This window comes from Dendrobates tinctorius, unplaced genomic scaffold (genome assembly GCF_039654945.1).
Source record: "Dendrobates tinctorius isolate UK_male_01 unplaced genomic scaffold, ASM3965494v1 ptg000011l, whole genome shotgun sequence".
NCBI lineage: Eukaryota > Metazoa > Chordata > Amphibia > Anura > Dendrobatidae > Dendrobates > Dendrobates tinctorius.
The window spans coordinates 78,584,217-78,598,922 of NW_027361679.1; the positions used below are offsets into that span (position 1 = coordinate 78,584,217).

The 14,706-nt window shown below is 42.7% G+C and overlaps 1 protein-coding gene across 1 annotated transcript in view; it reads left to right on the top strand.

Annotated features, from left to right (window-relative positions):
* The window catches only part of LOC141048148 (uncharacterized), a 217,609-nt gene that overhangs the window by 60,605 nt on the left and 142,298 nt on the right, over nt 1-14,706 (top strand). The window contains exon 7 of the mRNA XM_073543592.1: nt 13,854-14,071. Coding sequence (XP_073399693.1) covers nt 13,854-14,071 — 218 coding nt within the window. The remainder of the gene's footprint in view (nt 1-13,853; nt 14,072-14,706) is intronic.

Sequence of the window (14,706 nt, forward strand, 5' to 3'; positions counted from 1 at the left end):
GGGTATATGGGCATGGGACTATGGGATGGAGGATGTGTGATGGGTATATGGGCACTGGACTATGGGATGGAGGATACGTATGATGGGTATATGGGCACGGGACTATGGGATGGAGGATGTGTGATGGGTATATGGGCACTCGACTGTGGGATGGTGAATATGTATGATGGGTATATGGGCACGGGACTATGGGATGGAGGATGTGTGATGGGTATATGGGCACTCGACTATGGGATGGCAAATATGTATGATGGGTATATGGGCACGGGACTATGGGATGGAGGATGTGTGATGGGTATATGGGCACTCGACTATGGGATGGAGGATATGTATGATGGGTATATGGGCACAGGCCTATGGGATGATGGATATGTATGATGGGTATATGGGCACGGGACTATGAGATGGAGGATATGTATGATGGGAATATGGGCATGGGACTATGAGATGAAGGATGTGTGATGGGTATATGGGCATGGGACTATGGGATGGAGGATTTATATGACGGGTATATGGGCACGGGACTATGGGATGGCGGATATGTATGATGGGTATATGGGCACGGGACTATGGAATGGAGGATATGTATGATTGGAATATGGGCATGGGACTATGAGATGAAGGATGTGTGATGGGTATATGGGCACTCGACTATGGGATGGAGGATATTTATGATGGGTATATGGGCACGGGACTATGGGAAGGTGAATATGTATGATGGGTATATGGGCATGGGACTATGGGATGGAGAATATGTATGATGGGTATATGGGCATGGGACTATGGGATGAAGGATGTGTGATGGGTATATGGGCACTCGACTATGGGATGGAGGATATGTATGATGGGTATATGGACACGGGCCTATGGGATGGTGGATATGTATGATGGTTATATGGGCACGGGACTATGGGATGGAGGATAATTATAATTTGTTTTAACTAACCACAGTTAGTTACTATGCCCGGGCAGCGCCGGGCTCTTCAGCTAGTACTCTATAAAGATAATGACGGCCCCATAAAATGCTCCATACAAAAATATGCCCCATATAAAAATATGCCCCATATAATGCTCTATAAAGATGATGATGGCCCCATAAGATGCTCCATACAAAAATACACCCCATATAATGCTCTATAAAGATGATGATGGGCCCCATAAGATGCCCATATAGTGCTCAAATGCAGTTTATTCTGCTCATATATCGTATCTTGCTGCTGCAATAAAAAAATGACATACCTCTCGTCGCTGGCTGCTGTTCCTCAGCATCACCGGCTCTCTGCAGTGACTTTTCAGGCAGAGGGCGCACACTAATCACATCATCACGCCCTCTGACCTGAATGTCATAGTCAGAGGATACGAAAGACACAGTGCAGCGGAGGTACGGGGACAGGTGAGTATCGCAAGTGCCGGGGGTCTGAGCAAGATGCGACACAGGCACCTGGCCCCCATAGCGCGCCGATGTCCCCGCCTGCTCAGGACAGCGGCACTTGCCCTGTTGCCAATGCTGACTGCTGACCCTGTCAGCAGCAACCGGAACACTTACCGAGGCTGCAGGGGAGCACGGACATGTTCTTGAGACACCGGGGACCTTCGCACTGGGACTAGTGTATAAGCCAAGGGGGGTCTTTTTCAGCCAAAAAAAAAGGGGCTGAGAAACTTGACTTATACATGAGTATACAAAATAAATAGAATCTCGTGCAAAAGCTATTAAGCACAACAAGAGATAAGAATAGAGTTTTTTAAAGCTCAAATGCAATTTATTGGAAAGATAATAAACAGCATGAATGCTAATAGGTTACAGCAGACATAAACACAAAGTAATAGTGCAGCACCTTAGAAAATGTTACACAATGTAAATAAATATATGCAGCATGAACAGTTAATTAACAGATATAGACCACAAAAGGAAGCAGCCCCCCAGTTAAGGTAATATATATTCCCAAAATAAAGGGTGTTACATACAATACAGACCAAGGCTTCCTGAGGAAGCTGCGGCGTAACGCGCGTAGGGGCGGCAGGTTTGACAGCAGCATTCACATCACATGTAAGTGTTACTCTTTCACACAGCCCTTATATTCAGTTGTGTATTGCGCATGGGCAGTTGTTATTGTATTTGTTTACATTTAATGCCCTTTGGGCTTATTAGCACAGAAGCACTTTTGCACTTTATAGAAAGTATCCCACCTTGGTCTGTATTGTATGTAACACCCTTTATTTTGGGAATATATATTACCTTAACTGGGGGGCTGCTTCCTTTTGTGGTCTATATCTGTTAATTAACTGTTCATGCTGCATATATTTATTTACATTGTGTAACATTTTCTAAGGTGCTGCACTATTACTTTGTGTTTATGTCTGCTGTAACCTATTAGCATTCATGCTCTGTTTATTATCTTTCCAATAAATTGTATTTGAGCTTTAAAAAACTCTATTCTTATCTCTTGTTGTGCTTAATAGCTTTTGCACGAGATTCTATTTATTTTGTATAGTTCAGTGAGTTTAGCCCTTTATTATTTTTTCCTGTGTTTGGGGTATTTGTATCTAATTTATACATGAGTATATACGGTAGTTTCATATTAATTTTATAACTTAATAGTAAGCAGAATTAGGTTTGTTGACTAGCTGCTACTGCTAATATATACTGTATGTTATGACAGGGCTTATTGTAACCATGTATTGTATGTATTGTACCTGTAGCAACTAATCCAAGCCATATAATTTGCTGCTTGCTTTAAAGTTTATTAAAAGCAGTAAATTATACTGCCTCTGGTAATCAGACCCTGCAATATTTGTACCTGTACCTGTCTATTGAACCATATTGGAAAAACAAAGCGTAAGGTGAAGGAGAGGATAGGTGAACATATAGAAAACATTTTGCATAATAGATACTCTTCTATCCAGATATTTATGGTACATTCGGTTCATCGGGATAGTATACGGGATATCTCTTTTTGTGACATTGAAGTGATAAGATCATCAGTCAGGAATGGTGATTGTGATAAACAAAATATTACAAAAGGAAGCCCAATGTATCTTTAAGATGGACTCATCAGTGACGTCCATTCCAGGGGCTTGGCTAGTCCCTGCTGTGCTGAGCACGCATCAGTTCTCAGTTCAAATTTATGCTCAGTACAAGTTCCCTTGTATCCGTGTGATATCCTTTTCAATGCACAGTGACAGTGTGCTTTTTTACTGGCTCTGGTGAAGTGACAAGCCGGTAGAGTGTGCACCATCAGTGGTTGTTGTCAGGAGAGAACTCAGGGAGCACAGAGAAACTGCCATCTGTTTCGGGGGCGGACCTGGTCTCTACTTTTCCTGCTCTCCAGGTTATTTCCTTACAATGTGCACTGACAGTGCGCTCTGTTGCCAACGTGTCACTTCTCATAGCCAGCGAGGGAGTGCATTGAAAAGGATATCACAGGTGTGTGTCATTCTACGGTGTGCCTTTTGTCATGATCCCGAGGCACCTATGGGATATCATGACAGCCAGGGGTCTGCTGTAGACCCCTGTGCCTGTCATGATGGTACTTATGTGAAGGCCAGTCTGTAGCTGGTGTTCATAGTACACTGTGATTTTCACTATACACAGCAGTTCTGCCATATTGCTGTCTATAATACAAGTGAACGGATGTCACAGGTTCAAATTAGCAAGTCATTCTCTGCAAGGAGAAATGATACTTCTTGGATATCGGTCAGACGCCTCTCTCACAGCCAAACCAGATCTCACACTTTGCACTGACGAGGGGCACTACCCCGAAACACAGTGTCTGCAAATTGAGATTCTGGCTTGGCTTTTATCCTAAGTCATGTAGCAAGACTCGTTAAAGGGTCGACATTGAATTTTAGGATTGCTACTTCCAATAGGTGGCACTAGAGTTCTAGTCCTCTTCCTCTCTGAAGAGGCAATTTGCATAAGTAAGAAGACTAACAAATACAGTAGAAAGTGAAAAAGAGATTTGCAAAATATGAAAAATATAAAAGTTCAAATCTCCCCTGCTTTTTCTTCTATTAAAAATAAAGAATTAAAAAAATGCACATATTTGGTATCGCTGTGTTAGTAAAAGTCCAGTCCATCAAAATATAAAATAAGATAAACTGATTTGTAAATGGTGTAATGAAGAAAAAAATTGAAATGTCAGGATTATGGTATTTTGGCCACTGTAAAATAGCAATAAAATCCAATAAGAGGCAATCAAAACATCATATCTACCCAAAAAATAAGCCCTCATACATCCCCATCGACCAAAAACTGAAAATGTTACAGATCTTGGAAAATTTCCAAAATTTTTTGACCTCTGAAATAAAAAAGCAGTTTACATGTTTGTTTTCAGCGTAATCATACTGACCTGGAGAAGTACGTTTTACTGTATAGTGAACATGGAAGGAAAAAAAATTGCACTTTTTTTGGCTATTTCAACACACTTGGAATATTTTTCCCACTTTCCAGTGTATGACATAATAAAATTAGTGTCATTAAAAAGTATCACTCTTTCCACAAAAAGCATGCCCTCAAATGGCTATGGAAGGAGCAATAAAAAAAAGTTATAGCTCTTGGAAGAAGGGGAAGAAAAAAAAGAAAAGGGCAAAAATGGAAAATTGCCTAGCCAGGAAGGGGTTAAAAAAGTTTTCTTATCACATAAATAAGTAAAATTGTAACGTGTTTGTAAAAACAAGCAACTTTGCAATGTACCTCTAATTAAAATTCCTCTTTGTACATAGAGATTTTAAATTCTTTTGTTTACTGTTGATTGCTCAGTTATTAGTCACATCTGCAGTCCATCAGTGGTTGGAGGTTTCCTGGGCAAGTAGGTGTGCTTGCAAGCTCTTTGCTATAGTACTTGAAGCCGCTACCCTGAAACTGACTGGATTGCTGCATGTAGGTAGTTTTCGTGTCCCTACACTCTTCCAATGCTGTGGAGGTACAAATACCTCTTCTTCTAGCATCAGAGAAAGTGTGGTTCAGACCAGAGGCATAGCTCCCAGCCATCCCACTACATTCGAACTTTGTCCCGGCTTCTGATCATCACCTCTCTCCAATGTCTTCATCACTCTTCTCTCCTCCTTGGTGGACGGGTTTGCTTCTCTCTGCTCAGTGCATAAATTAAACTATTTTATTCATTTTTCTCCATCATGTGATCAGGTCTCCTGAGAACTCAACTTGCATCCCACTGTTTGCAAGCTCTAGCTCTAACAAATGACAAATCTAGGAGAATTTGGTAATCTTGACCAGTATTGCAAGCAATAATCCCAGAAGCAGATTATACATGTCCATAGAGACACATTGTGAATAGCAATGTATTTCTATGTTCCCTGAATACTAATGGTGACGAAAAAGATTGTTTTTGTTCTTATGAATATACTAAAAATAATAAGAACAAACAAATCAGCAAATAACACGGACATATTTGGTGTCCCTGTAAGCATAAAGATCAGATTATTTACAGGAATCTGGAAATGGTGTAAAAAATGTCAGGATTGATAGATTTTCTCTATTAAACCCATACAAAAATGTAATAAAACTGTAATGCTGAGGTCATGTAAACACGTAGCGTAAATGCTGCATTCTTTCTCTTGCTTTGTTTCTGTTCTGCAGGTGTCCACACCACACAATGCAATAACAATCTTCTTATTGCTTATTTGCTGAGTTTCCTATATGCCTTTTGCCCCTTATTTGATGCAATTTTATGGCAGATATGAAGCAGAGTTTTTAACGTTTTTTAATAGTAAAGAAAAGCTATAATCTGCTCTGAAAAATGCAATTACGTTTTTTTCAGAAGAAGCCTATAGAGAACCAAAAACGCAGAATTCATCAGCATCTTTAGACGCACCGAGGGCAGAAATTTTATGGAATCATGCTTTTTGAAATTTAAACTTTGTTCACATATAGTGTAAGGCTAGCTTCACATTAGCGTTTGGAGGTGCAGCGGACACTCGCTGTGAAGCTCCTCCCCCTGCTGTGCCTCCACCAGTCAGCTCCGCCTATGGGTACATGCCACTGCATTCGGCCTGCGTACCCTATCTTTAGCATTGGGTATGCAGGCCGTCTGCATGTATGCTTTTGCCGCCGCATGTGTCCTTTTGATGGTGCAGCGATCGCACCAAAATGCATCATGTTGCGTTTGGCACAGGTCGCCGCACCGTCAAAAGGACGCATGCGGCGGCAAAAGCATACCTGCGCATGGCCTGCGTACCCAATGCTAAAGATAGGGTACGCAGGCCGCATGCAGCGGCATGCGCCCATAGGGGGAGCTGGCCGGAGGAAGCGCGGCAGGGGGCGGAGCTTCGCGGCAAGCATCCGCTGTGCCTCCAAACGCTAATGTGAAACCAGCCTCAATGCGGTATATTTTCTGGCTGCAGGTCCGGACTCTTCAGCATCGCTGTCTTCCAGCTATCTGCACTAAGACTGCTCAGAACAAAAGGCACACTGTAGTGACGTCATTGTGTCCTCTGCCCTGAGATGTCACAGAGTCATAAAATGCGGAACACCACCAGAGCTGTGTAGGAACAGGGAGAGGTAAGTATAGCAATTCCCAGAGCCTTGAGCAAACGGGGTGGAGGGCCAACTTGCGGGTGCTTGCACTGGGTTCCCCTGACTCACAGCCTGATAGTGTGCTGGTGTCCCCGATGGTGAGTGGGCCCCCCCTGCTTTCTCAGGGCCCCGGTACTTGCCCGCATTGTGATGTCAGCCCTGCCCGATAGAATAGAATAGACAGAATAGATACTGTATATACAGATGGGATAGATAGAAAGATGTCAGGTACACATATAATCAGTACAGTACTTGTCAACCTTACTGTACATGTGTTTCATACAATATCTCTATGGGGTTAGTAATGGGGGAGTCTTATAGACATCTTTCCATTACTAACCTCTGGGCTTGATGTCACCTGATAATACAAAGGTGATATCAACCCCCCAACTCTCACCCCACTTGCCACCGCACCAGGGCAAGTGGGAAAAGTGAGGCTAAGTGCCTGTAATACTATTGAAGGAACTCGAGGATTCTGATAGCGTGGAGCAATGAACAGACAGACAGGTTACTTTGTGCAAACAGTGTATTTTTACACAGTGATAACACCCCAAACGATATACTGATAACACGCAATGAGAACAGTCCTCAACTAAGTCGGCAGAGTTCCCAAAACAGAGTCCTTACAAAAAAGTGATCAAAAGGTGAGTGTGACACTCTGAAGACGTGGCACAGTTCACACTAATGGTGCAGAGAGAGTCAAATCCAGATATGTAGGAAGCGCAGGGAAGTCCAGAACAAGTTCACAAGTTGATCCCAAACGCAGCAAAACACAAGAAGGTCCAAAAGCTGATTCACTAGTTGGTCCCAGAAGCGACGTGAACACAAATGAGTCCAGAAACAAATTCACATCAAAGTATCAGGTCGATGATAGTTCCCACAGCTCTCACCGAGGAGAGTGAAGGATTGAGGCGACACACAGTTCTGAAACACAGTTCTTACCGAGGGTTAAGTTCCAAAGTCCACAGACTAATGATAGCATGATGAGTGCAGATGAGTGCAGCTTTCCAAAGCAGAGAACAGAGAATGTCCCGAGCACAGTGGAAACACCCTGAGGAAAACAAACAGCACAGCTGATGGAAGCAGAAGCAAAATACTCCAGCAAGGAAGGCAGCACCTTGACCGGATTTAATACAAATGAACAGGAAGTAGGGCACAGAGAAACAGCAACCTCCATCTTGACAAAGGGCAAAGTCATTTAGAAAAAACACGGAATACTGACATTGCCAGAATTGGCGCCTCTTATGAATGCGACTTTTTGGGTGCGGCTGAGACCTGTTTTAATAATAGGAAAGGCTAAGTATACAGCTGTGAGCTGATATTAATAGTCTGGGAAGCTCCATGGATATTACCCTCTTCCCAACCTATAAACATCTCCCCCCAGCTCTCCGCTTTCCCTCTGCTGGTTAATAAAATATCAGGGGATCTCATGCCATCTTTTTTTTTTTAAATAATTTAGTATGTAAAAATGTATGTTACACAAGCTGTTATGGCTCATGAATGAGACATTTTACATACTGTCCTGTACATTTTACATGCTGTATTGCAGTCTCTCATATTGTTTATTGTTGCTATGTGTTCCTGTGTTTTGCATAGCTGAAATCCTCCCTTTTCATCAAGTTTGTCCCTTCTGTCTCCCTCTTCTGGGTGTGATGTCACTTCCTTCTTCTCCCTGTGTGTAAGTCTCCATCTTGGCTTCATTAGAGGCACATGTGCTTTCAGCTTGTCTGAAGAAAGTCTTTTTTACCTGCTGCTGTTTGTATGCATTCAGCAAGAATTCTTAAGGAAATCAAAGTATCTTCTAGATTCTTCATAACATGTGTGTCAGCAGCTGAGTTAAGCTATCTGCGACTGTCGCCAATTGTAAGTAAGGTGAAGAGATCCAGCATCTCACAGAGCCATATTTGCAACCACAGGCCCCGGGGACAGAATACAAGCACTGTACTAATTATATATAGTACAGACCAAAAGTTTGGACACACCTTCTCATTCAAAGAGTTTTCTTTATTTTCATGACTATGAAAATTGTAGATTCACTCTGAAGGCATCAAAACTATTAAATAAAACACGTGGAATTATATAACTAACAAAAAAGGGTGAAACAGCTGAAAATATGTCTTATATTCTAGGTTCTTCAAATTAGCCACCTTTTGCTTTGATTACTGCTTTGCACACTCTTGGTATTCTCTTGATGAGCTTCAAGAGGTAGTCACCGGAAATGGTTTTCACTTCACAGGTGTGCCCTGTCAGGTTTAATAAGTGGGATTTCTTGCCTTATAAATGGGGTTGGGACCATCAGTTGTGTTGTGCAGAAGTCTGGTGGATACACAACTGATAGTCCTACTGAATACACTGTTAGAATTTGTATTATGGCAAGAAAAAAGCAGCTAAGTAAAGAAAAACGAGTGGCCATCATTACTTTAAGAAATGAAGGTCAGTCTGTCCGTAAAATTGGGAAAACTTTGAAAGTGTCCCCAAGTGCAGTGGCAAAAACCATCAAGCACTACAAAGAAACTGGCTCACATGAGGACCAGCCCAGGAAAGGAAGACCAAGAGTCACCTCTGCTGCGGAGGATAAGTTCATCCGAGTCACCAGCCTCAGAAATCGCAGGTTAACAGCAGCTCAGATTAGAGACCAGGTCAATGCCACACAGAGTTCTAGCAGCAGACACATCTCTACAACAACTGTTAAGAGTGGACTTTGTGCAGCAGGCCTTCATGGTAAAATAGCTGCTAGGAAACCACTGTTAAGGACAGGCAACAAGCAGAAAAGACTTGTTTAGACTAAAGAACACAAGGAATGGACCTTAGACCAGTGGAAATCTGTGCTTTGGTCTGATGAGTCCAAATTTGAGAGCTTTGGTTCCAACCACCGTGTCTTTGTGCGACGCAGAAAAGGTGAACGGATGGCCTCTACATGCCTGGTTCCCACCGTGAAGCATGGAGGAGGAGGTGTGATGGTGTGGGGGTGCTTTGCTGGTGACACTGTTGGAGATTTATTCAAAATTGAAGGCTTGATGAATCAGCATGGCTACCACAGCATCTTGCAGCGGCATGCTATTCCATCCGGTTTGCGTTTAGTTGGACCATCATTTATTTTTCAACAGGACAATGACCCCAAACACACCTCCAGGCTGTGTAAGGGCTATTTGACCAAGAAGGAGATTGAAGGGGTGCTACGCCAGATGACCTGGCCTCCACAGTCACCAGACCTGAACCCAATCAAGATGGTTTGGGGTGAGCTGGACCGCGGAGTGAAGGCAAAAGGGCCAACAAGTGCTAAACATCTCTGGGAACTCCTTCAAGACTGTTGGAAGACCATTTCCGGTGACAACCTCTTGAAGCTCATCAAGAGAATGCCAAGAGTGTGCAAAGCGGTAATCAAAGCAAAAGGTGGCTACTTTGAAGAACCTAGAATATAAGACATATTTTCAGTGTTTTCACAATTTTTTGTTAATTATATAATTCCACATGTGTTAATTCATAGTTTTGATGCCTTCAGAGTGAATCTACCATTTTCATAGTCATGAAAATAAAAGAAAACTCTTTGAATGAGAAGGTGTGTCCAAACTTTTGGTCTGTACTGTATGTGACTGGCATCTTTCTATCTATCTATTCTATGTGTATATACCTATTCTATCTATTCTATTCTGTCGGATCACGCTGTGATTTTACAGTACGCTGCAGATGAATTGTTGGCTTTTCGAAGGACATAGGGGATCGCACTCCTTTATTTTTTCTGAAAGGAATTTATTTATTAAAAAAAATGTACCATAAAGTATACACACACAAAGAACTCATTATATATCTCTCTCTTATATTTATATATCTATGTATATACAGGTGCTTCTCACAAAATTAGAATATCATCAAAAAGTTAATTTATTTCAGTTCTTCAATACTTGTGAAGTGTGTCAATGACTGCCTTCTGGACATCTGTCAAGTCAGCAGTCTTCCCCATGATTGTTAAGCCTACTGAAACAGATTAAGGGACCTTTTGAACACTTAGGAAGCCTTTGCAGGTGTTGTTTGTTAATTATTATAATTTACTGAGATAATGACTTTTGGGTTTTCATTGTCTGTAAGCCATAATCATCAACATTAATCCCTTCCCTACCTTCACTGTACTAGTACTGCTCTGCAGGAACTGCATTTCTGCCCGCAGCAGTATTAGTATGGCAGCATGATCATTGCGGCATAACGCTGAGCATCGCGGTGATCGGGTGTGGGTGTCAGCTGTATGAGACAGCTGACACCCCGCAGCAATGCCCATGATCTGTGCTAGCAGATATCGCTGTCAGTAAGAGCGGCATAGAGAACAATCCCCCTCCCTGCGTGCTCCCACCAGAACGATGCGATCGCATTGTTCCGGGGGTCTCCATGGAGACCCCCGGCTCCAAGATGGCCGCAGGGTCCTTCAGTGAGGTGGCTTGTCAGCGCCTGTTGAGAGCAGGCACCGGCAAGCCTCCTACACTGCCTGTCAGATTGCATAGATATATCCATAGCTATATCCATAGTTACATCCATAGATATATCTATAGATATACAGTGGGGAAAAAAAGTATTTGGTTTCATCAGACCATAGGACATTCTCCCAAAACTCCTCTGGATCATCCAAATGCTCTCTAGCAAACTTCAGACGGGCCCGGACATGTACAGGCTTAAGCAGTGGGACACGTCTGGCACTGCAGGATCTGAGTCCATGGTGGCGTAGTGTGTTACTTATGGTAGGCCTTGTTACATTGGTCCCAGCTCTCTGCAGTTCATTCACTAGGTCCCCCCGCGTGGTTCTGGGATTTTTGCTCACCGTTCTTGTGATCATTCTGACCCCACGGGGTGGGATTTTGCGTGGAGCACCAGATCGAGGGAGATTATCAGTGGTCTTGTATGTCTTCCATTTTCTAATTATTGCTCCCACAGTTGATTTCTTCACTCCAAGCTGGTTGGCTATTGCAGATTCAGTCTTCCCAGCCTGGTGCAGGGCTACAATTTTGTTTCTGGTGTCCTTTGACAGCTATTTGGTCTTCACCATAGTGGAGTTTGGAGTTAGACTGTTTGAGGGTGTGCACAGGTGTCTTTTTATACTGATAAAAGTTTAAACAGGTGCCATTACTACAGGTAATGAGTGGAGGAAAGAGGAGACTCTTAAAGAAGAAGTTACAGGTCTGTGAGAGCCAGAAATCTTGATTGCTTGTTTCTGACCAAATACTTATTTTCCACCATAATATGCAAATAAAATGAAAAAAAAACAGACAATGTGATTTTCTGGATTTTTTTTTCTCAGTTTGTCTCCCATAGTTGAGGTCTACCTATGATGTAAATTACAGACGCCTCTCATCTTTTTAAGTGGTGGAACTTGCACTATTGCTGACTGACTAAATACTTTTTTTCCCCACTGTATCTATCTTTTGATATATCTATGGATAGATATAGATGGATAAATAATAGCAAGACCAATGTTTATTAATGAACAATAGTTTTTATTTAAAAAAAAACCAGAAAGAAAATGGCGTGGGCTCCCGTGCAATTTTCTACTCCAGAGGGGGAAAGCCGACGGCCGGGGGCCAATATTTGTAGCCTGGGAAGGGGGTAATACCCATGGCCCCTTCCCAGGCTATGAATATCAGCCCATAGCTGTCTGCATAGCCCTTACTGGCTGTTAAAATAGGGGGACCACTACAAAAATGATGTTGCGTCCCCCTATATTTTATAGCCAGAAAGGCTACGCAGATAGCTGCGGGCTAAGATTCATAGCCTAGGAAGGGGCCATGAATGTTGGCCCCCCCGGCTATAAATACTAGCCCGCAGCCGCCCCAAAAATGGCACATCTCTAAGATGCGCCAATTCTGGCACTTAGCCCCTCTCTTCCCACTCCGTGTAGAGGTGGCATATGGGGTAATAAGGTGTTAATGTCACCTTGCTATTGTAAGGTGACATTAAGCCCGGTTAATAATGGAGAGGCGTCAATAAGACGCCTATCCATTATTAATCTTATATTAATAAACGGTTAAAAAAACACACACATAAGAATAAAGAATTTTAATCAATAAAACACGACACATTTTTTCAAAATTTTTATTGTACGCCTATCCAGTCGAAGCCTTCGATCACCTGCAAAAAAATAATAAAACAAACCAACAATATACTCCCTGTCTGACGTAATCCCATTAATAAAGATTGTCCCACGTGAGAAAATTCTCATGCTGTAGTGCTGCAAAGTGACAGGTTACCTGTCGGTGGCGGAGTGATACAATGCGGAGGATTATCTCTGTCATTGTAACACTGGAGCCCCTAGAGAGCGGTCGCATCAGCCCAGCACACCACCGCACAGACCCCTGCACATCCTCGCATACTACCCCCCACAGACCCCCGCACAGACCCCCATAACCCCGCATACCCCCGCACAGACCCGCATACCCCCACATAGACCCCCACACAGACCCTCGCATATCCCCGCACAGCCCCACATACCCCCGCACAGCCCTGCATACCCCCGCATACCCCCACACAGACCCGCACAGGCCCACCATACATGCACACACACATAGCCCGTACACACCATACAGGCACACAGTGTCTCTGCATGCGCAGTTAAAAAAAATGGAATCCGTCGCCGTATTCCGTCATTTATCGGATAGCGACAGATCTGTCGCCCATAGGTTTCCATTCTAGCAAAAATCAGGCAGCAACGGATCCGTTTTCGATGTAGACAAAAAACGTACCTATGTCTGTTGTCTCTGGCCAACGGACAAAGAATTTCCGACGAATCTGTCGAACGAGGGATGAAACGCGCTGCCATCCATCGCAATCCACCGCTAATACAAGTCTATGAGAAAAAAACGGATCCAGCGCATCAGTCGCCGGATCCATTTTTTAAAAAAAATGATGGATTGTGACTGACGGCAAAAAACTGATATGTGAAAGGGTCTATCTCCTACCAGATGCAGGCAGAATGCAATTAAGTGATGTCATTGCACTGCCTGACATTCCCTGTGCTGCACTTGAGTGAGTGGTGGATCAGGGAACCGATGGCTTTCTTCTCCTCCACAGTTATTAACAGTACCTGTGTCCAGAGGTGAGGGCCAAGTTCAGTCCAGCTCTCAATCTTTTGATGCAGTCATAGAACTGAACTTTACTGTTTTATGCCATAGTACAAGTTCAGAAATAAATCCTTTGACATATTGACCCTTCCTATAATAATAGGAATTCTGTAATATGATATTCACACATTTCTGTTTAAAGGTCTATTCCTGTATATTTTATATGATCTTGAATATAATTAAATATAAATCAAATATCTGTATTTTCATTGTAAAAACAGATCAATGAGAGTCTGCATCTTGAGGTGTCAGCATTGAAGCAGCACAATCACAACCTAGCAAACTTTGTCAAAGGATCAGAGAGTGAAAACAAATCTCTTCATGTTCAAGTTGAAAGCCTGCAAAAAGAAAAACAGATTTTAGCATCTCAAAAGGAGCTGCTGTCTGAAATGATGAAGAGAAAAGGAAAATGGAGAAGTTCTGATAAGCTAAATAGAAGGTACCTTATATTTTCTAGCCTGTTAAGTGAGATAATTAGCACACAAGAGTTTTTCAAGCAGATTATCAAAGCTTGCTATTTAAAAAAAAAAATACATCAAAATCAAAGTTTATGAAATTTCTTGCATAGTGGTTTGGTGTAAAGGCCATGTGCACACATTGAGTATTTGGTGAGTTTTTTTACCCCAGTATTTGTAAACCAAAACCAGGAGTTGCAGAATCAGAGGAAAAGCATAATTGAAACATTTGCACCATTTCTGCATTTTTCACCCACTCCTGGTTTTGGCTTACAAATACTGGGGTAAAAAACTCACCAAATACTGGATGTGTGCATGTGGCCTAACTGAGAGTATTCCTGTAAGGCCAGAGTCACTCTAAATGTGTGAAAAATTGGTCCGAGTCTCCCTGCCGAGAGTCGCATGAGTGTAATGCAAGTGGCATGCAAGTACAATCTGCACCGTGGGAAATTTTCACACTACAGTATCATTGACGTCAGTTAGGTGAAGTGAGATCATTGGCTGTGAATTCCCAGGACCTGCCTGATGGCACCGAGAGCAGGAGAGCTTTCTCACGCTTGCAGGGCCGTCAGACAGGGAATAGGACTTCACAGGCAGACACTGAGCACACGCTACTCAG